This window comes from Notamacropus eugenii, chromosome 1, assembly GCF_028372415.1.
Source record: "Notamacropus eugenii isolate mMacEug1 chromosome 1, mMacEug1.pri_v2, whole genome shotgun sequence".
Lineage (NCBI taxonomy): Eukaryota > Metazoa > Chordata > Mammalia > Diprotodontia > Macropodidae > Notamacropus > Notamacropus eugenii.
The window spans coordinates 195217172-195243979 of NC_092872.1; the positions used below are offsets into that span (position 1 = coordinate 195217172).

Genomic DNA, 26808 nt, shown 5'->3' on the forward strand with positions numbered 1-26808 from the left:
TGACACAAACTCTGGATTATTGAATAAGTTGCAGATTGCATTATTCAAAAGTCTAAACCTCTGCCCTCGGGAAACCCAGTAAATCATAAATATAGGATGGGAAAAGGCCTTTGATCTCATCTAGGCCAATTTGCTCATTTTGCAGATGAAAATAATAAACTCCTGAAGTACAGGGAACTGCCCAAGGTCATACAAGAAAGAAGGTCCTCCGATTCCAAATTCAGGGCGTTGTTTTCAATTTATATTCCTCTTTTTCTCCACCTTAAGGCTAGACTGATAGGTCCTATTTTCCACGACGAGCAATGATTTTTCTTGCTCCCATTGTCTTTTACTTTAGGCCAATGCTAATGTGTAAAGACTGAGGATTATTTTTTCCCTGTCTAGACTTTCTTCCGGCTCTGATATCATGTTTTCTATCTCTTCACTTCAGAGATAGTTGAGGTTTTATCAAGAATGGGATGTAGCAGAAAGTTCACTGTGCTAGAATTCTGGGGGCATGGGTTCAGGTCCCAGCTTGATCACAAAGCTGAGGTCATTTTATGCAAAGCACCTGAACTTTTATACATCATAGCTCCCTCATCAGTAATACAGAAGTGACACCTGCCCCCTATACCTCACAGCATGGTTACAATGAGCCAATGAGATGTGAAAATGTAGTTAAAAAAAGAGGTGCTATTCAATGTTCACATTCTCTCTCTCTCTCTCTCTCTCTCTCTCTCTCTCTCTCTCTCTCTCTCTCTCTCTCTCTCTCTCTCTCTCTCTCTCTCTCTCTCTCTCTTCTGCTCTGAAAAATGTAGGAGCTAATTCACTGGCCCTACAACACCATAAATTTCTTTAAACACAGTAAGGAGAGGGTTCTATCCGCCCTGTCCCAGACCTGTAGGATACACACAGTAGCTGTGAATCTAAAAAAGATAAGGTATATACAAGAAACACTTAATTGCCTCTCAGGAAGCAAAACCCTCTGTAAATCCAAGGAATAATTAGCACTCAATCTGGCATATCATGGGAGAGGGAGAAGTGGTTTGGAAGCGTTTCTTTTTCCTTACTGTCTCCAGTCTCTCACTTCTACTTTCTCTCTCTGCTGAGCAGCTAAATGGCAATCCCCAAGACAAACATCACACTTTAATTGTTACTTTTCTTTCTATTGATGAAGTTTAGTTTTTGTCACTAATACAGGAGAAGGAAAGGCACTGTTTCTTGGGAATAGAGTTCATGTGTTTCTTGATGTTGCCAGGGCAACCCAGCAGTGGTAACACAAATTCCTTCTTTGAAAAGAGGGGTATTTATGTGTTGGTGCTGAAATATTGGCTCTCCGTGCAGCCAAATCATGCATATCACTGAAGGGTGCAAAATGCGGGCTTTGTGAATTTCCTGGCATGGAGCATTTCTTTAAGGCAACAAAAAGTGGAATGATAAATCTTAAGGATAGGGTGATAACTGACTTGTTTAATGCTTACTGGAGGGAGAACTCTCTATTTTCCAAGACTTCTTAGATGTCTAACAGCCCTCACAGGGTGTGCCTTCTCTTCAAGAAAGGGTTTAACAATTTAGTTAGGATGTTCAGGAAATATGGACAATGTCATGTATTTAGGGGTAGAAAGTATTATAGTGATCACCTAGATTAATCATCTCCTTTATAGATAAGAGACAAAATAACTCCACCAAAGCCACAGAGATAATAAATAGGAGAAGCAACGCTGGAACCTGGATTCTTTGATTCTGTATCCAGAGTTCTTTTCCACTATGAATGAATGCATGAATGAAGCATTTATTAAGCACTACACACAAAGTGCCCTAATAAAGCACAAATCCATGCTATAATACTATATATGTGTGTGTGTGTGTGTATACACATATATGTGTAGGTACATGTGTATGTATCACATGATGTAGAGACATCACAATGACATTTCTAAAAATACTGAACCGAATAAGAAAAAGCAGAAAAGTAGATTAAAGAGGAGACAGGAAGTGAAGTGTGAACCAAAGACAAAGAATCACGTTGCACTAGATTTGGAGTTACGTGGAATGAGTCCTAGTCCCAGCTTCATCACTTGCTAGTCATGTGGTCTTCTATACAATGCTTTCAGGTTGGCAAGACCCCTGACACTACACACATAGACACACACACATACACACACACACAATCGCATCTGATCCTTAAAACAACTCCATGAGGTAAGTACTAAAGCTATCATCATCCCCGTTTCACAGACGAGAAAACAGAGCTCCAGAAAGTCACAACTTGCTCGTGAACTCACCATTGAAAAGAGCCTAAGCCAAAATATAAATTCAGATTTTTTCCTGACACCCAGTTCTTCCTGTTATACCTCACTGCCCCAGAGACAACACTGCAAGATGTCGACCTTACAACTAAAACAAAAGCAACTATCCACATGTTTGTGGACATGTAGCATATTCTCAGGGGATGTTCTCCACTGACCAATCTGTCTCTTCTTTCACAGCCCACTTCGGCAATCATGGGTTTATCGTATCTCTTTACCTGTAGGTTTGCACAAGGTGGCAAAACATGGGAAGAGATTTCATTCTCGGACCCTGAGCCCAGAGACTTGTTGCTCCTGACTCTGAAGGCTGTTGTGGTGGTGGCTGTGGTGGTCTGGCCGGGGAGGACTGGCTGCCACACGTTCACATCAGAGCCATTGCCAAAGGCTTGGATTGCATTTTCTGTAGGGAAACGGAGAAGCCAGTGTCAAAGTCAAGGTCAAATAGTAAACATTACAAGTAGCCCAAGTGGCCCGAACAAAGAAAGGATTCTTGGTTCACCCACAGACTTCTTTCGATGAAATCATCCCTTCTGAAATATGTATCTGTTGAGTGCTTTGGAAATATGGTCATAGAAGCATGAGCTCTGTTATGGCTTATGAACCTTCATGAACTCCACACATAACCTTGACAGAAAGGCAAACCTTTAAGTTAAAAGCAAATCAGTATTTTCAAGTCCCAAAGGACCTTAATTGAGAGACTCAGGATCTTCAATGACAAGAAGGCACCAATTTTGACAAGATCATAGCCCTAACACTGGAAGGAACCTCTGAGGCCCTCGACTCCAACACCTTCACTTCACAGATGAAGAGACTGAGCTCATTTTGTAGACAAAGAAAACTGAGACCCAGGGAAGTGCCGCGTCTGATCCAAAGACACAGAATAGCAAACATCCATCCTTGGTAAGATTTGAACCCAAGTGATCTCATCACAACATCCATGTTCTTTCCACTGCATGACAAGTTTAAAGCAAAAGTACAGGCCATTTATTTATTCCCCTAAAGCAGCTTGTTTCATTAAAACAACCACCAACAAACTTTATAAATATGTGATGGTTTAAGGAAGATGATCTTTTATTTTTTTTTTCCTCTAGTCTTCCAAACAAAATCTGCATAATTAGGTAAGGGCAGAGCTGCTTAAGTCCAAAGTTTACAATGTAAAATTTTAGAAGCTTATTATAATTTTCTTGGGATTAAACTATGTTTTTCTTTTTTTAATGGCAAAGAGTCAATTGGTTGTGTGTTGTTCCCCTTAGTCCCCAGCCCCCAAATGAATAGAAAAACAGTTTTTAATCAGGTCTTCAGGGAATCGGCGTGGATTTAGGAATTTCTTATTTCATATTCATTGTATAAGAAATCAAACATTTTCATTTGGGACCTGAATGTGCAAACTGTTAATATAGCGTTCTTAGTTGGCATTTTTCTATATACAAGATGGAATAATTTAAGTCTAATCTTCCTCTTAGAGTGACATTTTGTTCTAAAATTGTTATCCTTTAAGTTCCACTAAATTGGGACCTTGTTTTTAAAATTTTTATGTTTCTCATGTTGGAGGAAACTGCTGCAAATCATTATAAATGTTTTTGTGCCACTGCAATCTCTACATCTCTGAACAGGTAAAAATGGGGCCAGGGAAAGCAGGACAAAGGCAAGCAATTATCCTAACTAAATCCAGAAACAGGGGTTTTTTACTGTTTAAGACAGGTCGTCAACAAGACAGTTGTTCAGTTATTAACAACAAATAATGATGACAGTAATGGCATCCATAATAATAATATTTGTAGAGCACTTTCAGTTTGCAAGGCTCTATGCAAATTCTCTCTTCTTGCTTCTTTACAACAACAGGGAGGCAGCACAGTGAACAGAGCACTGTGAAGCCAAGCAAAGTAGAAACTCCGGCTGTTTTTGTTTTAGTACAATGCCTCTATCTGAATGTGATTAAAAAAGATCTTCCCCTCGTTTTGTAGGAGGGTGCCAAGTATCTTCTGCTTTTTCTATTGAGGCACTGGGTAAGAGGGTCATGCCCTCTGGCTTTGAAAAGTATATATTCTGAGGATGAGGTTTTTCTTTGGGGCTTAGTTTTTGGAAGAAGTTCTGCATGCCAGATAAGACTCTGGGAAGCCACTAAGGAGCCCCTGGCTTTGAAAACTCAGATGTTGGTGCTTCCCTCTCTGCTAAAGTTGGATGTATATTAATGGTCAGGCAGATTGGAAGTGGTCAGTTGATTTTTGATTGTTCTGAAATGTTGATTTTGATTTTCTCTGATATCTGTTCTTGATTAAAGTGATTGCTAACCCCTCAAAAGTTGCCTTTCCTTTTAGAGAAGCCAAGCAAAGAACCTGTGGTAGTAGGCTCCCCTGTTTATGTTGGGGTGCTTACTGATACAAGCACAAGGCCAGAACTCAGGAAGACCTGAGCTCAAAGCTAACCTTAGATGCTAGCTGTGTGACCCTGGGCAAGTTACTTAACCCTGTTTACCTCAGTTTCCTCATCTGTAAAATGAGCTAGAGAAGAAAATTGCAAACCACTTCACTCTCCATGCCAAGAAAACTCAAAAAGGGGTCACGAAGGATTGCATGTGACTGAAAATGACCAAACAACAATAACATCTGTACAACAACTCTGGGAGGTAGGTACTATTATTACTTTCCTTTGATAGATAAGGAAACTATGGTTAAGTAGACAGAGGTTAAGTAACTTGCTTGGAGTTTTGCTTACCATTTAAAGAAAGCACAAACTTGTATATCAATCCTGAAATTAGAATCTTAAACTCATCTTCAAATGAAATTATGATATTATCTTAATTAAAGATAATTAAATTAAATTAAAATTCAAGAGCTTCCTTAAACTATGCACTACCAAAGCTACATTTTCCTGCAATACTCTTCTTTTCTCCTTACATTTAATATGAATTAGACTTGTGAATGACCTTTTCCTTCTTTCCTAATAACCAAAATTTTAATTAAGAACTGTCCCTAAATCGTTATAAGCCTTGGCATTTTCATTGGTATTTAAAAAAAAAAAAAAAAGGTTGACTTACATGACATCTAAATTCCTTCCAAGCTCTACAGTTATGTCCCTAGACAGCAATAGGCTGAATTTTGTTGTTGTAATGCTATCCAAGGCACTCTGGTAAGAACCACACCTTAACAGGAATTTGAGTGCTGAGCTGACCCCCTCATCTTATTATTATTAATTATTATTGTTTTTAGAGGCAATCAGGGTTAAGTGACTTGCCCAGAGTCACACAGCTAGTAAGTGTATGAGGCCACATTTGGACTCAGGTCCTCCTGACTCCAGGGCCAGTGCTCTATCCACTGTGCCAACTAATTGCCCTGCTGACCCCACATCTTAAAAGATTTTGGTTATAAAAGGGATACGTATCATGAGCTAGACGGGGAGGGAATCTTGGATATGACAGAGTTCAACCCCCTCATTTTAGAAATGAGGAAAGTGAGGCCCAGAGAGGTTAAGAGAATTATCCAAGTCACAAAGATAGGAAACAGAAGATGTCTGATTTGAGTTCAGGATCTTCCTGATCATCACAATGACCCCATTAATCACCATCTTAGTGTTCTAGGATGGTACTTCCCTATATGCCAACATCTTTTCAAGATCTAACACTTTTTTTCACTAACTAGATTTAACATCCAGGCTCTCAGTCCTTCTCACTGTCACTTCTGTAGGAAGTATGAATGAACCACTGTGAATAATTTTAACAGGTTCTTGACCTCTGCTGCAGACCTTTACTGGTATTGAAAAGTCTTTAGAAACAATGACCCCAACTTTCCCCATTTCCCCTCCTCCAGAGGCTACAATAGTATTCACCAGAACCAACTCTTATGTATTTGTAAAGGAGAAGCTCCCCAGCCAGGATGAATATCATTTTTTTTTTCACACTGACCTTTACTGTCATTACTTTATTTCCATTAAAAGTGGTGTTCTGCCAAGACAGAGCACAGGACAGAAAAGCAAGAACTATTATGCTTGAAAAATCAAGACAAAGCAAAAATTCCAAGTTGTAATCAATGTGCTTACACATTTCCTTGATATAGATTTACATGCTGAATCCAAGAAGGGGTTGGGGATGGCCAATGTCTTCTGAAATGCCTCTGCATCTCACACCTTAGGGTTTATTGGGTTTGGATTTCCATCCACTCAGGCCCCCAAATGCAATATTAAATGAGTGGGTACAGTGCCGAGCACATTAGAAGGAATAACAGAGACATCTGGTCACTTTTTGTTGAATGAATAAACTGCTTAGGATATAAAGAGACAAATTACTTGGATTATGAGCTTTAAGAATAAAAATTAGTTTCTGCTTCATAATAGCACAAATTAAACCACCTTTTGCCATTCAGAAATAATTTTCCTCACAATTCTATGAGATGTAACAGTTTAACAGTGAAAAGGATGCTGGATTTTGAGTTACAGGATGTGGATTCAAATCCTAATTGTTATCAGTTCTACAAATTGAGACATGACAGTTTACCTTTATGGGCCTCACTTTCCTGGGAGCTGGATTAGATGAGCTCTAATTCTCTGACATTATTCCTTATTTTACAAAATTAAGGGTGAGATATTCCTTTCAGCTAACTAAGAAAATAAAACGGTAGGGCCTGAACCTAGGTCTTCTGAGTCTAGCGATCTTTCCATGGGAAATACTTGTATGCCCACTGTACAAAGAGGACGGAGGTTGACATTTAAGGAATCTTATATAAGAGCATCTTGGAGGAAGGACTGCATCTTGATTCCTAGCATCTAAACCTGTCCTATTTTCTCCAGAATTCATACAGACATACAGGCCTGCTATAAAGACAAATCCCTGAGTCCAGTTCTTCAGACCCAAGGGATGAATAGAAAACTGTCCTTACATATCATTTGCATTACTTGGAATGTATATTGATACCGAAGCAGCCTCAATTTTTTCTAACACACGACTGGAGTGAGACAGCAAACCCTGTGTCATGAGAGAAAGATGAGTAGCTTGGTACTGTCTAGGTTTGACTAGTTTCTGCTGCTTAACAGTTCAACACTGTTTACCTACCCAAATTAACAAAAGGACCATGGAAAATGTTCACCATGTGAACATGGCTGAAGTAATACAATTCACCCGACAGGGACCTTGCTCACTATAAGCTCATTCTGGTAAATGATATGATAACCCATCTCCAGATTGAAGACCTGACTGCTGGAAGAAGTCTTAATGTTAGTATTTTTTATTCTTTCATCAAAATCCTTTGTGATTTTCCCCCCAGTTAGTCTATCTGAGTTTCTCATACTGTAAATTCCACTCAGGTTTTAAGATCCTTTGTGTATCAATTCTTCCTCTATCTCCAACCCAAGACAGACATATTAAAGGGTTCAGATAGCTGAACTGTCTGTCTTAGACTCTTGAATTCAAAGACTCAGTAACATGCACTTCCTTGGGTCGAGGTTCTAAAGCTCAAATGCACTTCATATTACCCAACATGGTCAAACACGTAAATGAAATTGTTACTACACCAATGTTAAGAGGGTAGAAAAGAGAGAAAGTCACTGGAAAACAAGTGTAACCCAGTTTCTTAGATGAACCATGAATTACTCACTGAGACACACGTTGTCCTTGAAGAAATTCAAAAACTTCAGGCATTCTTCTAAGTCATTACCACTGTTGTTACAGTCACACCATGGGGCCACACTGAGGCTGTTAGAATCTATGTAGTTAGGTGTCATCACTGTGCCTGAAGGAGAGACCAGAACATGTACAGTGCTCAGTCACACTCAAAGAAGACACAGACCTTTTGATCACATCAAAAAAAATATGCTGTTCATGTGGTCAATGACTGACTGGCTGGCAAGTAATTATAAGTGTGTTAGTTGAATAGGAAATTATAGTAAACAGTATATTTTTATAAAAATTTATCTCATAATATGATAATTTATACATTGGCTTCAACAATTAAATCTGAATTCCAAGAGCAGCTTGTTTCTTTTCACAAATATAATAGATTATTTGGAGCATAGTAGAATTGGTTGAGAATGCATGAACTGAAAAGCATCTCCTTAGCTCTCTTGCAAAAAAAAGCAAAAAAAGAATCAACTTGACCAAAGACATGGGAGAAATATTCCATAATCTGGTATTTTAAAGAACTTTGATTTTGCTCCCTCAAAAGCATATGGATGCTCTAAATCACTACTGATTAGAGAGATGCAAATCAAAACAACTCTGAGATACCACATCACACCTATCAGATTGCAAACATGACAGAACAGGAAGATGATAAATATTAGAGAAGATGTGGGAGAGTTGGAACACTAATTCATTGTCGGTGGAGCTGTGAGCTGATCCAACCATTCTGGAGAGCAATTTGGAACTATTCTCAAAGGGCTACAAAAATGTGCATCCCCTTTGACCCAGCATTATCACTTCTAGCACTGTATCACCAAGAGATCATAAAAATCGCAAAGGGTCCCACATGTACAAAAATATTTATAGCAGCACTCTTTGTGGTGGCCAAAAAAGGGAAATCAAGGGGATGCCCATCAATTGGGGAATGGCTGAATAAATTATGCTATATGAATGTAATGGAATACTATTGTGCTATAAGAAGTGATGAACAAGAAGATTTCAGAGAGGCCTGGAAAGACTTATATGATCTGATGCTGAGTGAAAGGAGCAGAACCAGGAGAACTCTGTACACAGCAACAACCACAGTGTACAAGGATTTTTTTCTGGTAGACTTAGAACTTCTTTGCAATGCAAGGACTTAAAAAATTCCCAATGGTCTTTTAAGGCAAAATGCCTCCCACATCCAGAGAAAGAACTATGGAATTAAATCGCAGAATGAAGCAGATCATTTTCTTTTGTATCACATTTTGGTTTGTTTTATGATTTCTCCCATTCATTTTAATTCTTCTACACAGCATGACTATAGTGAAAATGTATTTAATAGAAATGTATGTGTAGAACCTATATAAAATTGTATGCTGTCTTGGGGAGGGAGGGGAAGGGAGGGGAAAAAAATCTAAGTTATATGGTAGTGATTGTAGAACACTGAAAATAAATAAAATTAGTAAAGAAAAAAGCATGTGGGGATACCTGAATGACATTAGCAAGCTTAGAAGGTCACCAATGTCACATCACATACACATGACCTAAACTTTTGCCTTTAGGATCCAAGCTCATGAGACATTAAGTGTACAGATGTTTTCTATTACAAAGCAGATGAAAGTAATTCTCTAAAACAGTGGTTCTGAGGCCGTGTTGACCCTAAAAGACCCTCCAAGTGGTACCCTTAGCAATCTTATCTCTGACAATGCCTAAATGGGCATAAATTAATAATTTATTCCTTTTATTTTAAAAAATAGATTTTATCAATATCTTTTGTTTATATACTGTTTAAATTTTCCCCTGTACCTCTCCCTCCCAAAGAGCCAAAACAAGAATTATTTAAAAAAGGAAAAGAAACAATTCACCAAAAATTATTCAATACATTTGAAAAAATACCTGACATTATTTGGAATGCTACATATCTGTGGAGTCCACACCTCTGCCAAAGAATAGGGAGAGGGTGATATTTTTTCATACCTCTTTTCTGAAGCCAAGCTTATTTTCTACTAATTAATTCTATTAATCATTTACTTTCATAGATATTAGTTATAATCTCATAAGTGACTCATCTCAGACACTGCCAGTTTCCCCAATGATCTTGCTTAGGTTTTCTTTCTTTTCTTTTCTCTTCTTATCTTCGTTCCTTCCTTCTTTCCATTCTCAATCTTTCTCTGTCTCTCTCTAAGTCAAAGAAGTGTAATGGAAGTATTAACAGCCTGGTGGATTATCCTATTCCACCAAAGTGATCCATGTATATAAACATTTTCAGAATCATTGCTACAAGAAACGTTTCTACAAAGGGCTCTCCATTCCAATCCAGGCCATAATGGTGTGAATGAGAGTTGTGGCCTCTGATGTACATATACCAAGCTTCTCACTCCTGTTTACAGAAGTTCTCCATGGGTTTTAAAGGTCTATGAACCCCAAACATAGAAGGAGAAAATCAGTAAGTTAGGCAGGGAGTTACTTATTAGGCATCCAGGGGTGTGTGAATCTATGCCAACTACTTCATATACATATAAAAAGGCCATGGTCCCTGCTCTGAAGGAGTTTATAATTAAACAACCTAAGTAATCTGTACAGAAGGAGAGTTACAAAGCATGCTGAGTTTCACACCAGCCGTTGTTGTCACACATTCACTGTTACCTTGATTTTCAAGTATTTAAGAATTAAAGTGATGCCAACTCCCCAAGTCAGGGAATGGCCTCACAAAATCCATGACTCAGTCACCATCATACAGCACAACACTTTGACAATACTACAGTGCTCATGAGACATTCAGTTCAAGGTGTTATGAGGAGATTATGGTAAAAATTCTGAAAGGTGGGGAGTAATCCTACTTTTCCAATTTATGGAGGTCTTACTAGCTGCAGATTCCCAACGATCTCCTGAATGTTCATTAGAAGAGAAACCCAAGTTTCTAACATTTTAAAAGGCTGACATGAAAATAATACTAATAATTACAAATCACAGAATTTCAGAGTTTGAAAGGACCACCTTTCCAACTCCTCCAAGTCATCGAGCCCAGTCTAAGGAACAAGAAGGCTTTCTATAGTCTGACAACACCATTCAGTGTCCACTAATCTAGTACGAGGAACCTACTCGCTCCAGAGATGGTGCATTCCATTTTCAGACTATTCCAATTGTTGGAAATTTTGTCATCATACATAGCAGAAATCTGTCTCTTGACATCTTCTAGTTGCAACCCTAGGGTCAAGCAGAAGACTACCAATCCTTCTTCAACAGGATGACTCTTCAAATTCTGGAGTGCAGCTATCATGTTCCCTGGCCCCAGGTCTTCTGGCTTCCAAGTGAAACATCCCCAAGATACTTAAATTGATTTGTGTCTGACAAGATCTCTGTTCATAGCATCTTTGATGTCTTCCTTTGAAGATATTCAAGTTTGCCAATTCTTAAAATGCAGCACCCCAGTTCAGGGGCAAATAAAGCAAAGAAAAATATTGCTAAAAACTAGAAGTTAAAACTTAATACAGAAATAATCCCTAGTATAAAGGATTATTAATTCATTTACTGGGGAGAAGTGAATGCAAATTCAGAACATCTCCTAAAAAGAACACACTAACTGGAAATGTCACTGAAAACGAAAATGTTCACATAAGTCATGACTGACAAAATATCCTGTATATCTTTTTTTAAGAAAAGCGATTGTAAAGTTGTAGTAATAATTGTGCCTAAATACTGGGGATATTTCTGAATAAATTTCAATACTTTTTGGATCTCCTCGTTGGCTTTTGCAGAGGACTCCCTTCTGGTTACGGTTCTGCCTGTACCTTTGCTCTTGGTGGGGTATTTACCTGTTCAGAGATTTGTTCAACCTCCACACCGACACCTGTTAGAAACATACATGGTGACAGAACTATTACACTGCTGACAGCTGTGATTTCCCTCATCTCTTGGTCCCCTTCACTGTGTTTTAGAATATGCCAATCACAATGGAACGGAAGCCCACAGACTCCTGCTATCTATTACACCTGTTTGTAGCGCAGGCAGCTCCCTCCCCTTCTACCTGCCTGCCTACATTTTACATCTAGGATTTCTACCCTCCTGGTTTCTTCCCAAACAGTCAGAGTCATTTTGAATCTCATCTCCCCCTAGACATTTACAAGAATGCTCTTCTAATGTCTTGGGTTTGGAAGGAAAGGAGACAGTTTTCCAGGATGCTTATGTCTGCCATGATATGCATGAACACCAAGGGTTGAGTTAGCGAGATTAACTCATTGATGGATACCAACATTAAGGATTATCTTTCCAAAGAGTGATCTGTAGGGAAATAACATTTTCCAGGATCAAATGGCATCCAAGTTGCCATTCTACCAAGTTTCTCAATTAACTTTGTTTGACTTGATTCTCCTTCCAAAACCTCAGTTCTCTCTCTTCTGTTTTTTTTTACCCTGTCAGTTTTCCAACCACTAGTTTTCTCAATAGCATGCTCCTCAGTTCCTCTCTTGTCCTTTTCCTTTCCTTAATGATCCTCACTTTCAGTCTTCGTCCTTTTCCATCTATCATCTTTTTCTTTACAGAGTATTCCTAAAGGGCTTATAAGTCAAAACATAGCACAAAATGTTTGAACAATTTTACAGATAGTCAGGTAGCTAGAGTTTGTGGGCATTTGTAAAGCAGACAGCATTTCTTTCTCCCTGCTCCCCCCAATCCCCTTCAGATCTTACCAATAAGCCCAGAGTAGGCAAGAAGGCAGTCAGCATAGTTTTCCTTTAGACAGCTGCTAACAGACCGTGATTCAGGCTGGCAGTTTGTGAAAAAATCCGCAAGGCGAGATCTGCAATGTGGTAAAAAGGGGTGGGGGTGGGGGGGAAGATGTGAGTTTTTAAAAAAATCCTAAGCTTCTAGGCAGACAACTTTTGCATCATTTTCTTTGTCAATATCCCTTTTTATATAAACATATAACACGTGAAACATTAAACCATTAACACCCTCCAAACGGCAACCAACAACAAAAAGTCTTCCCTCTGTCTCTCTCTCTGCTTGCTTACAGTGGTGCCCCTAAGGCTTATAACAAGAGAAATCTTGGTGCTTTGAAGTTTCTGTTCAATATTTATTTCCTGACATTGCTTATTTACATCTTTCAAGAAATATGCTTTCTTCACACAGTCAAGGCAGACACCGGAAAAATATTTACTTAACACAGAAACATGTCTCCCTGGCATCTTAAAGATGATCCTAGAGCCCACAGCCCATCTGCTTCTACAATTCTTACCAGTTTCAAAAGGACCTGAATCTGCCTTGCAAATTGCCCCTCGCCTACTAGTCTAAGAGAATGGCAATTTATTTCAAACAAGTGACACCAAATGCTATTTCATTTTAGGAGCTAAGAAAAAGCCATGATTAGAGAAAAAAAGCTGTAACACACAGTAAATAATACCTAACATTTATATAACACTTACTGCACGCTAGGAACTGTGCTAAGCCCTTTCATAATCATTATCTTATATGATTTTTACAATAATTCTGGGAGGTAGGTGCTATTATTATCCTCATTTTAAAGATGAGGAAACCAGGGCAGATAGGGATGAATTGACTCGCCCAGGTCACACAGATACTAACTAGAAGCTAGATTTGAACTCAGGTCTTCCTGACTCCTGGCTTAGAGTTCTAACCACCACCAGTTACCTAGCTGCTTTCTCTTTCTGGGTAGATTAGGAAGGTTAGGATCATCCATTAAGGTGGGGCCAGTTTCGAGGAGTCTGCCAAACTCAGAGGAGAAGTATCTTGCATTTAGACAACTGGCCAAGCAGTCTCATTTAAACACTTGTGCCCAAGTGGCTTGCAGATTACCAGTGAGTGCCCTGAAGAATGCTCATATTAAATTTTCTTTAGCAGTGCTGATGCTGCATATAGAACAAGACAGTAAAACCTGTAACATGGACAAATTACAAGAGGAACTATGGTCATGTACCTTTCTTAAGTGAAGAGCCTGTGGATGTGTTTCAAGTATGAATGCAGGAGTGCAGGGGTAAAATAATGATGACTGACATTTATAAAGTATCTTAAGAGTTTGCAAAACACTTGTATCCACACTGGATCATTTGAAACTCACAACCCCCTCATGAGACCATAATGGATTTTAAGAGAATTTGAACCACTTATGAAACATCACGCAATGTTTTCTGGGGTAACTGATACCTTTGGATCACTATTTGTTAGGCAACTCTCCAATGCTGCTTTTCCTTTCTTACACAGTAGTCTAAGGGAGTAATTTTTCTTTTCTTTTCTTCACTAAAAGCTTGAGAATAGAAGGAGGGGCCCCACAGGAGCTCTGGTGGGATTCAGATTATCTTCAGGGGCCGTAAGGGAAGGGAATACTAAATCAGGACAGCACAAGAGCTGCTCAAGTTCTGAGCTAGAAGTCTCAGTCCCTTTTTAGCTTGGAATTTTTTAAGGGCCTATCCAAGCCCAGAAAAGAAAACATTATGGCCACTTTAACAGAGATGAAAATTTGTAATTATGTAAATTGAAATTCACAGCCCATTACAGTGCCACATGGTATACATGTGCACTTGGTTATTTCCTTGAGCAAATGATGAAAAACTACGTGATTCCTTTCTATTCCAGCTATTTGTATTTATCCTTTGTTTTTGCACTATCTATATACACTCTATTTCTCAGTATTTTTTCTTCAGACTCTAACATCTCTCCCCACCTCCGACCCAGATAAAGCCTGTGCTTGTTTAATTTTCTTGTACAGCACTGAACACAGTGGGACATTGAGATGTACTTAATAATGCTTTCTGATAATGGCAATGCTAAGAAGCTAAATGGTTTTGCAAAATTCCTGAACAAGAGCTGTAGAAGTCAGTAATATCGAGATGAGGTTTAGTCCGTGTGCATAGAGTTCCCTGAAAGACTGCTTTCTTGCCTTCTTTTTTCTTTCTCCTTTTTGCCTTGTTTTTCTTGGGGTGTGGGGTTCCACTGTAATTGAACACGCTGGAGGACATAAAACTTAGGTACTTAATGCATAGCCTGTTTAAAGGATTTATTTTTCATGGGAAATCCCTAAAGAAGGTTCAGGCTTACTCAACTGGTTCCAATCGTATCCAGCTTGATTTTTGTGTTAATTTCAGGAGAATTTCTGCGGTCATGAAAGTTAATGATCTGGTAGTATTGTACGTCTAACTTTCCAGAGGCCAAATATAGTTCAGGCAGCTGGGGTTCAAGTTGCATTGTACAACCCAGCCCCAAAGTATTCTTCCTGTCCCAGCAGCACCAATCTCCCTTTACCTCTGGAGACAAAAAGGTCACTTTCTGTTTCCATGCTAGCTTGGTTTCGCCTACTCTCTTGAGCAGACTATTAAACTGTACCAAATGGGGACGGAGATTACTGTCCTTCAGCATCTGAGCTAATGCCACCAGGCCCATTTTGCTTAATAACTTCAGGACTGACTCCCAATTGGTTTCTGGAATGAAAGGCTAATTGAGTCAGAGTCTGTGACAAGCAAGTACAGCTCCTCTCATTTGGGAGATGAAACTGAATATTCTGTTCAAGGCACAACTCAGGAGACCCTGCTCTCAATAAAGAAAGGGAAGTAATGGTCCAAGAATGGTCTAAGGGACCATAAGTACACTACCAACATTTGGGAAAAACCTTTTCAGGTATTACTGATAACTCAGAGCATTGATGATACAGGGCTTCATGTGGTTAGAGCACTCTCATGCCTACCATCTTTCTTATTCTATGATATAGGCTAGCCATTTAAAGGGACACGGGGAAGTCCAAATGGCACACTCCAAAGAAATCATCACTACGGCTGATAATGATCAAGTTGGCAACAGAGAAATTCAACAGCTCCTGAGAGGGCAGTTTAGGCCACTTGGGCAAGATTTTCCCTATATTTATTTCCTTTTACCTTTGAGTCAGGTGGAATAGAGAAAATATGTCCCCAGACTGGTGAAAGGAATGCAGAGGGAGAAAAACAAATAAACAAACAAAAATCATAACTCTGTATGTATTCAATCCTCCTTCAGAGAAACTTTCTATTTTCTTTTGTGGCTAAAGGGATATTCTGCATACCTTCAGAATGCTCTAAAGCAACTTAATACCTCTACTGTCCATGTAAGAGGCATCTGCTCTATTAGGATTTCACATTTACATTTCTATTTGTATTACATATACATATATATGAATGTGCATATATGTTTATATTAGATTATATAAAGAGAATATGTGTATAAACACACATGCATTCACATGCACTACTAATCTCTTATAAGGAACGTGATTTCATGCTTCTTAGCATATTTGTATTACATATACATAGGTGTGTATTTATAAGTGTGTTTGTATATATGTATATATGCACATATATATTTACATGAAAAAGAATATGTATGTATGTATAACCCCACGCATGAATGCATATACACTAAACTTTTAAGGGTTGTGACTTCATATTGCTCAGTATATTTCTATTTGTGTTTTATACATATACATATGCATATATGGGTGTTTGCATATATATACATATATGAGAGTATATACATATATATGAGAATATATGTGTATTTGTATATAAACACATACACTAAGCTTTTATAAAGATGATGACTTCATATTATTTCTTTTTTTATGTTCCCTGGTGACTAAAATAAAATAATGCGTAGGGAAGACATCTGATGAATGTTTGTTGAAAGAATGAGTGTGCAGAATTCTCTACTCCTGGCATGTTCCTTTGATGAAATGAAACTTAGCTTACCCTACCCCCCTACTTTTTTTTTAAGCACGTCCCTATCATCTTCTTCAGGAATAGCCATATTCCCAGCAATGAAAATTCATGCAAAGTTTTAAAAACTGTATTTGGGTACGATGGAAACAGTACCATATTTGTAATAAAGAGACCAGGATTCAAATCTTGATTCAACCATCTATTGTTGGTGGTATGACTTTGGGCAATTATTTATCTGAATGCCTCAGTTTCTTTGTCTGCTATTTCTAGATAGCAACATATTTATTTTAATAAGATTTTCCTGAGAAGTGATTTTTAAGAAGCCATCAAGGCCTAAACATATGATCCTGTGAATAAAACTCTGTGTGTGAGAGAGATATATGTGGCATCATGATGAACCCTGAAGTGATAAACTTGATTTTTTTCTTTGTGAAATTGGAAAAGAAATGAATAGGCACTAACACTGACATCTCCCTTCCTGAAAGAAAATACTCCCACTCTTACAGAGAAGAAAAACACCAAGAAAATCCTACATTAGCCTGGGAAAATATGCTAAGGGAGGAAAAAAGTGGCTTCTCAGGAAAATCTTATTAAAATAAATATGTTGCTATCTGGAAAGAGAAAAATGATTTTATTGACAAATTCTAGGAAAGTTTCCTCAAACAACAGATGGTCTTTTGACAGTGGGGGTGAGGGGAGAATCATTTCCCACATGTTCTATAACAGTGTTATGAAAATAATGTATGACTTAAACAGGTAAAAAGACACCAGCAATTCCCAGCTTAGCTCATCCTAGATCATGATAATCCTTCAAATGCTTATCCAGGACAAATCACAGCTTGGAAACAAGCCTTACAGTTTAAAGGGGCTGGGGGCGGGGGAGGGAGAAACCCTACAATAAGAGATGTGAGATCTTCTTTCAAACCCATGCCCTGAAACTAAGTATTCCTGGGTAAATCACTTAATGCTTAAATTCACCATCCTGCCAAAAAAAATTAAAAAGTAAAGTGTATAGAATATTTTTAGTCCCTTGGGGGAAAGAAACACACATGTGTATACATACATGCACACACACGTTTGTGTGTATATGTGTGTATGTGTATATATACGTACAAACACATATACACACCCATGTATTCGTATTCTAAATAATACTGGTATTCTTCATGATCTTCTGGGCATCCCAGTCTCCAGAAAATTCTTTGGCTCTAGAGAATAATACATCTTGAGGTGAGGAATGTAATTAAGTTAACCCTTTGGTTGTACTTCACATGTATTTATAAACCTCCAAGTTAATTTTAAAAGCTTAATAACAAAGAACTTGATACTCAGTTGCAAAAATATGCTTCTCTAGGCTACTTTAGAACTGACTGCCACTAAGTAGTTATGTGACCTTAGATATATTTTTCCTTTTGACCCTCAGTTTCTTTTTCTGTAAAAATAAGGAGATTTGATTAGATGTCCTAGTGGAGGTTCTTTTCTAGTTCTAAAGATTTCATTACAAATAAATAGTATTATGATGGAGGATAACACTGGATTCTCAAAGGCTGCACCAATAGAATTCGACACTTGGTAGGTGCTGTCAAACTGGAAAAACCCTTAAGACCACATGTTCTCCCCATCCCTGAACAGGACTTTTGATTTTTTTCCTCTTATGAAAGTAAATTCCCTTGACTGAAGCATGTTGGCACCTTCTCTGAAACTCACAGTCTTAGTACTTTACAGCACCAAGAGGTTAAGGGACATGTGAAGGTCATGTTACATGTCAGAAGCAGCACTTGAACTCAGGTCTTCCTGTCTTTGGGGCAGCTAGGTGGCCCAGTAAATAGAGTACAGGGCTTAGGAAAACCTGCGTTCAAATCCAGTTTTAGCTATAGTGATCCCTTCCACATTGCAACTTTCCCCACTGTGGTTTTGGTGTATTGCCGGGTCGGCAGCATAGGAAATTAAATGGGAATTTGGGGGGAGTTTTGCAGAAGCCACAGATGACACTCAAAACCCAGCAGATGACACCGAAAAAGGGCAGAAACTCAGAAATGCATAAATTTTAGATGAAGTATTATACAACATCAACCCAAATTTTACAATAAAGTACTGCAAACATTCCATAAAAGAAAAAGAAACAAATTCATACTTTTTCTCTGGTACAAAGGACAGACCAAAAAATTTTGAGCAGATTTTCAAGATCGCTGGAGAGGGGGACGCCCCTAACCCCTGCAATGTGGAAGGGACAACTGTATTTAACTAACTGTATGACCACTTAACCTTGTTTACCTCTGTTTCCTCATCTGTAAAATCAGCTGGAGAAAGAAATGGCAAACGATTCTAGTATCTTTGCAAGAAAACCTCAAATGGGGTCACAAAGAGTCAGACACAACTCAACAACAACCACAACCACAGCTTCCTCTCTTTGAGACCAATTCTCTATGAACCATACCAACAATACCACGCTACTTCTCAGTGGCAGAGAGCAATTTTTATTCCAGTGTATGAAAGTCTCTAAGTCTGGTAACTGAAGTCATCTAGGGAGAAGCTGATAATTGGGGGATTTGGTTTTAAGTCATCAATTGCACAGTTGCTCTCCTACTGTTACTATTCAACAAAATTATTTTTAGAGCTTTTCTCTAATAACAATGGCAATAGGCTTTGTCTGTGAAATGAGAACTTTTAATAAAATGCAGAAGCATTAATAATAATAGCGCACATCTATAAAGCACTTTAAGATTTACAGAAAGCTCTCCCTACAGCCTTCCTCTGAAGTAGGTACAGCAAAAGAATTATTATTTCTATTTTATAGAAGACGAAATCAAGGTTTAGTGAACCTAAATAATTTGTCCGAGGTTGGTGCTACAGCCGGGACCTGAGCTAGTCATCCTGCTAGTTGAAGTAATAGAATGTGAAAACTGATATAAGTGATTCTAGAAAGGAATTATTAAACTCACTTCATGGTGGCCTTCCTGATGACCAACAGCTTTCCATCTTGGACATGCCATGAAGTTCAGCAAATAGTTCAGGTATATGAAATATATATCAAGTACAAGAATTTACCAAAACTCATGCGGGGGAAGAGATTGCCTAGGAGCTGGCAACATCTTGAAGAATCAGAAACTTAAATTAGCAGGCTTCTTTGACACAGTCTACTTGTCTCCCTCACATTTCCAATGGAAAATACCTGAGTGGCTTTTTCTGTAAACCCTTTCCCTTTGTTTCCTTCTTTGGTTTGTCTCTGTCTCTCTCCCTCTCTCTCTCTCTCTCCCCTCTTCCTTCCTCCTTCCCCCTTTCCTCATTCTTCCTCCTTCTCTTTCACCTTCATCCTTCTTTATCTCTTTTCCTCCTTTTCCTTCTTTCCTTTCTTTTTGCTTCCTCCTTTCCTCTTTCTTTCTTCATTCCTCCCTACTTTTCTTTCTACGTTCCTTTTTTGTCATTCTTCCCTCCTTTCTTTCTTTCTCCTTTTTCCCTTCCTTCCTTTCCTTTCTTTCTCTCTCTCATTCTTTTTCTTTTCCTCTTTTCTTTTTCCCTCCCTTCTTTCTTTCCTCTTTCTTTCCTGTCTCTTTCTTTTCTCTTCCTTCCTTCCTTCCTTCCTTCCTTCCTTCCTTCCTTCCTTCCTTCCTTTCATTCTTCTTAAGTAAACCACACTCTACATATTTTGGGAACCTGAATCTTAGTTCAATAAGTTCGGCCAATTTTCTTAATGTTTTCCCAGCAGATCACTTTATCTAAAATCAGTCATTCCTCTGAAATTGATGACTCCAGATAATGTTAAGCATAACCTTTGCAGCAAGCTCAATGCACAGAAATATTTATCTTTCCATCTTTCTTTGCCCCTTTAACTTATGCACTTGGGACAGGTCATGTCTCTATGACAACACCTATAACTAAAAGGGGGGGGGAGCAAATCTGATAAAGTCAAAAATTACTGCTACATCTTGGTATTAGTTTAAATCTTTCTGTATAAAGAAGCCCTGAAAGAAATGATACACAAGAGCCATTTGTGGAGGAGGAAGCTATGCCTATAGCGACATTTTTAAGTTTTGCTTCCTCAGGGACTATAATCAACTGCCAATTACTTAAGGATGGGCTTTATAGTATACGGAAATACTAGATTGGCCAATACCTTCCTATGGTGGAAATGTTAAAGTATGAGATTAAAAGAGAAATGCAAAAGATCCCTGAAATCACTGGATCATAGAATTTGGAAGGCATGTTAGACAGCATGTAGTCAAATACCACCATTTTACAGATTAGGGTACCGAGGCTCAGAGAGGAGAAATGACTTTGCCATCAGTCCCACAGACAGCAAACAGAGGAGGCAGGTTTCAAACTTAGATTCTCTAATTCAAGGTTCTTTCCATTATACCATTCAGGTAAGCAAGCTGATGGAGTTATAATGGAGTTACTATGGAGGTCCTGAAATCACAGCTTTTAAAAGGAAGCTCTTCTCATGCCTCAACTGTCTGGCATTGTGAAAGGAGATGAGAAAGTTCCCCTTACACTTTTATATAATGGATTTCAAGTTTTCTAACCAAGGCCTTCCCTTTCCCTTGGTTCACCCCTGAAACTCTAAATCCTCCAGCTTCAAATAGCAGTACAATTTTAAATGGAGATCTAAAAGAAATATGCTTTATGTATGACTAAAAATGTAATTGAAATTGGGTAAATAAATTACTTCGTTAATGCTGCTGACCTCTTGTAAGGAATAAAAATAATCCGGAAAAAACATGTTTCTAATCTTGGACCTGGGAAAAATAGGATAATGGTAATTTTTTTCTGCTGTGGTGACACAAAGCATGATTTCTCTCTGTTAAAAAAATTACCTCAGACCTCATTCTCCAACAGCCTGCTGGAGACACATCTGGAAAGTATTCTGCAGGAAATCAAAACCTATATTAAGTGTTTTGCAGGGGGTTGTTTCTTTGTATCTTGGGTTTTTTTAATTGTACAATGTGATTCTGTCTTCCAAAGGACAAGGAAAAATATTTGGCCAAGGAACTGTCTGGAAAGTAAAGACCTTTTGTGGGCTCTACTTTTCCCATCGATGGAAAGCATACTTACTAGTCTCTTGATTAGGAGTGTAGCGGAGACATAACAGATGTCAGAGCTCAAAACCACAAAAGCAGATAAAGGAAGCCAAGATGCTGGGAGTCAACTGAGTCTCCAAGTTGGCACACCTAAAACACCCCCTTCAGCAAACTAGCACTGAGAATGCCAACTTAAATGCAGACATGTGAACCTTGACACCTTTTATGTTTCATCAAATCTTCTCCAAATATTTCTCACTTCTTAGAGAGTTCATTAAAGTGTCAGGCCAACGAATGTGTTTTAGGATTATTTACCCAGAACTCATGAACTTATTGTTTGGAAAGAGGTCCCCACTGTACAAGCAGCCTTCAAGACTCCCTCACGCAAGCCCTTTAATTCCAAGAAAGGAAGTCACAAATTAACATATGTAAATCAATGTCCATTTCACCATCAGTGGGTCATGGAACCTCGGTGCTAGAAGTACACAGGGTGAAATCCCTTCCTTTCTCAAAGGTTTCGCTTACTACAGACATTGTTCTCTCAAACAGATTAGGGACAGATCAATCACTCAACCAAGTGGGCCAGCTCTGTGGGAATGAGATGCCTCTTTTTTCTCTCATTTGCTGTGAGAAAACGTCAAACAGAAGGTGCTCAAATATGGGGGAAAGAATTAAGGACATTGAATATAAATCATCAGTCATTTTAGCATTTGCAATTTTTTATTCTGTTAGAATATAAGTGCCTTGAGAGCAAGGACTCTTTTTTATTTTTCTTTCTTTTTCTGGTATTTAACACAGTATCAGGCACTTTGAATGGTTGCTTTTCATTGGCTGGTATATCTCATTTTTTCCTTGCTTGTGCTCAGACATGATAATGCTTAACATTCTCATGAATGTGGTATTTCCTTAATTCCTCTCTGTACTACAACACATAGGAAGAAAGAGTCGTGACCCAAAACACTGCTTGACCAAATATTTACTACTACTGGCACAACAACTTCTTCCAGGTAATCATGATTCACAGCAAATTTCAAAAACCAGGGTATTTGGTGACGCAAACCATTCCAGGATTCTAGAGTATTCTCAGCATAGGTAACTTTTGTTTCTTCATTTGTAATAAAAGATTAAAATCCCAAGAGTCCTTCTCTATCATACAGCACATTTGGGGGATGCCTTCAAATTCATAACCCAAGCCACAAGTTCAGAAAATATAAACTCTGAATTTAACTCTTCATTTTCTCTCAAAAATCCTCACATCCACATCAGTTTCTAGATCATAATTAATGCTACCTCCACAAAATCTCTCATGTATTGTTTTTCCTCTACTACACAGACACCAGTTTAGCTCAGGCCCTCATCGTCTCTCACCTAGATTACTGTAATCACCAACCAATGAATGGATCTCTCTCAAGTCTCTCCCACCTCTGATTCTATTTCTACCTGCCTACCAAAATGGCAGTTCTTTATAACAAGTCTGATCCTGTCACCTCCCCTGCTTAAGGAGTTACAGTGGCTGCCTATCCTTGGATAAAATACTTTGACACTGAAAACCCTTCATTATCTAACCCCAGTCAACCTTTCGTGGCTACATAACACTCCTTCTTTACTTACTACCTTCACATGCAGCTAGGTAGTGCAGTGGATAGAGCACCAGTGCAGGAGTCAGGAGGACCCGAGTTCAAATCTCACCTCAGACACTTGACACTCACTAGCTGTGTGACTTTGGGCAAGTCACTTAACCCCAATTGCCTCATCCTGGGTTATCTCCAGTCATCCTGATGAATATCTGGTCACTGGATTCAGATGGCTCTGGAGGAGAAGTGAGGTTGGTGACCTGCACAGACCTCCTTCACTCAAAACAAAGTCAAGTGCAAGTCATGTCATCATTTCTCTGATGGCATGGTCTTCTTTAGCAACGAAGGACAAACACACACACCTTCACATAGTAGTCCATCTCCCAACTCTGTGCTTTTGCCCAGGCCACTGTCCAAGTGTGGAATGTATTTCCTTTTCACCATGTTTCTTTCTTAGAATCCCTAGCTTCCTTCAAGGCTCAGATCAAATGCCTTTCTTAGCTCAGCTTACATAAGGCTAGCTGGATTCTTCCAATTGCTAGTGCCTACTTCCTCTTTAAATTTACTTTGCTCTTTCTATGTATTTCATATTTATTTCTATGTGTATGAGTTTTCTTCCCCACCCCTGATAATATATAAACTCCTCTAAGGAAGGGACTGTTCCCCTTCCATCTTTGGAAGCTTGGAATAGAGTAGACATTTGATAAATGCTTGATGAATGAAATCTCTTCTCTCTCCTTCACCTTGTTCTGCTTATCATTCCTCAATCTCTGGGTCCCTTCCCGCTACGTACAAATACTTCCACATCTACTTCAGCCTGAAAAAAATCTTCATTTGACCCTATCACTATTCCTTATAAGCTTCCTCTAAATTTCCTCCCTTTTATTATAGCTAAACCTTCTAAAAAATGCTGCTGCTACCTTTTTTGCATTTAATTCTTCAATTTCCTCTCATTTCTTAATCTTACTTGATGGAAACTGTTAGTGTTAAGATTACCAATAATTTCTAAGTTGCTACTAATGCCTTCTTCTCAGTCCTCAGTTGTCTAGACCTCTATGTATCTTTTTGAACTATTGACTGGTACTGCCTCCTCCTGGACTCCCTTCCTTCTTTAGCTTTTGCGAAACTGCCCTCTTTTGGTCCTTTTACTTGTCTGAGAGCTCTTTTTCAGTCTCATTTGCTGAGTTATCATCCAGCTTCTACCTTCTCATTGTGAGTGTGATCCAGGGTTCTGTCCTGGGCCTTCTTCCTTTCTCTCTCTACATTCTACTCACAAGATCTCATCAGTTTGCATGGACTCAATTATTATCACTAAAAATGACTCACACATCTATGTATCCAGCCTTCATTTCACTCTGGAGCTCTTGAGGGCATAAACTGCCTTGTTGGTCATCTCCATCTGGACATCCCAGAGGCATTTGAAATTCAACAGATTCAGAATGGAAGCAATTGTCTTCTCCTCCAGACAAACCAAAGCACACCTTTCCTCCTAACTTTGCAATCAAGGTCACCATCCTTCCGCTAGACACACAGGTCTTCAACACCTGAGTGAAATTCTCAATTTTTGTCAATCCTTCCCCATCCTAGCCCCTGTCACACAATAACATGAAGTTTTCCATTCTCTTCATTCATTGGTCTACTAAATCAATTCAGGTCTCCTTTGGTCTCTTGGAATCCTTAAAGTTTCCATTCATGTATCAGCTCCTACACTATGGCTTACCTGGCCCCCTACTGCTACTTCTCAGTACTTATTCCTTCACAAATAATGTCATATTTGCTTTGTATATGGTACTTATCGGGGCAATTGGTGGCACAGTTGATAGAATGCTGGACCAGGAGTCTGAAAGACTCAACTTCATGAGTTCAAATCTGGCTTCACTTACTAGATGTGTGACCACCAGCAAGTCCTGTTTGCCTCAGTTTTCTCATCTGTAAAATAAGCTGGAGAAGAAAATGGCAAACCACTCCAGTATCTTTGTCAAGAAAACCCCAAATGGGGTCATGAAGAGTCAACACCACTGAAATGACTAAACAACCACAAAAATACCACATAATTATTGATCTGTTTGCCTCTGTATCGCCCAGTAGAACATGAGCCACCTGAAGTCAGGAACCTTAAGAAATGCCTGTCAAATTGAAATGAACTGAACTGAAACAAAGCAAAATCTATTGTCCTCAGCTTGGAAAAGTACAATCCGTATCCTCATAGGTATAGAACAATGGGGGTGGGGAGGAATTTTTCTTTATGTCTAAGTCTTAGGTAGATAACAAAAAGGGAAAGGAAAGTGGTCCCCAAAAGCCTGGGAAAATCAAAGTTCAAACTTGGTCTAAAAATTATGTGATATCACTTCCACTTCTATTAAATCAATCGACTTCGTAAGCACCTACTATGCACCAGACAGTGTACATGGCATTAGACATGCAAAGATCAAAATCTTACTTACTCAGAGTAGCCTTAGATTCTAATGGGGGAGACAAGTACACATAAAGTATGTAAAATATAAAATTAATATATATCTATATATACATATAGACCCATATTTACATGTACATACAAACATACACATAGGAGTTAAATACAAGGAAGTTTGGCAAGAAAGGTTCGAGAAGGTGGGATCAGGAAAAGTTTCATGCAAAAAGATGGTGCTTGAGCTGCTGCATCTTAAAGGAACTGAGGCTGTCTCTGAGGAAGAGGTAAGGGAAGAATTCAGTCTAGGCAAGAAGGACGCCTGGTATAAGGGCACAAGGATGGGAGCTGGGGTTTCAAGATCAAGAAACTCAAACTGTCTGACTGGAATATAGTAGGCAGGTGGAGATGTAATACACAATGAGGATATACAAAAAGGTTTGGGTCAAGGTGTGTCTGGCTTTAAAAGCTAAACAGAGGAGCTCATATTTTATTCTAGAATCAAGGTCAGGTCTATAATTAAGGAAAATTAACTGCGAACAGTAATATGGGCCAGACTGGAGAGATTTGAGGCCAATTAGAGCATATTGGAATATTCAAGCTGAGGAGTATACTCATGGGAGTGGAGAGGAGAAAATGCAAGAGATATAAAAGTAAAAATGGAAGAAATGGAAAAAAAGTTGGCAACTGACTGAATATGTATGGTGAGGGTAAGAGAGATGCCAATGTTAATACGGAGTCTGTGAATCTGAGACAATGTAAAGATGGTGGTACCTTTGACATAAATCCTATGATTTTGTGAAATGCCCTCTCCATCTTCAAAAGTTTAATGGAATGGGGCAAACAATGGAATGGTGTGATGGCTGGAATGTTGCAGAAATTGGGCTAAAAAGTCCCACCCAACCTGCTTCTTATTTCCCAGACTGCACCAGATGCCCTCCCCAGTACATGAGACCTTCTCACCCTAGAACATCTAAACATTCCTATGGCTTTCTCACCTTGCAAAATCCCTCCATCTTACTGACCTCCTTCTCCCACTGGTGAGTTTCTCCTGGGGCATCCATTTTAAGGAGGGGTCCAAGCTGACCAATTTTCCTTATTCCCTCGGCTTTGCTTCTGACTTATCAGACTTTGAAACCATATCCCCTGGCAGATACTTCTCCCTCTTTCAGTTCTCTTTTTCATGGTGGCTTCTCCCTTTAATTGATCAACCAATCAATAAACATGTATTA

General features: G+C 38.7%; 1 protein-coding gene across 10 annotated transcripts in view; it reads right to left on the reverse strand.

Annotated features, from left to right (window-relative positions):
• GFRA1 (GDNF family receptor alpha 1) overlaps nt 1-26808 on the reverse strand; it is a 292085-nt gene that overhangs the window by 45393 nt on the left and 219884 nt on the right. For all 10 annotated transcript variants that reach the window (XM_072623462.1, XM_072623486.1, XM_072623453.1 and 7 more), the window contains 3 exons: nt 12567-12676; nt 7874-8008; nt 2507-2688 (listed from right to left, as the gene is read on the reverse strand). In XM_072623462.1, the coding sequence (XP_072479563.1) occupies nt 2507-2688; nt 7874-8008; nt 12567-12676 (427 nt within the window). The remainder of the gene's footprint in view (nt 1-2506; nt 2689-7873; nt 8009-12566; nt 12677-26808) is intronic.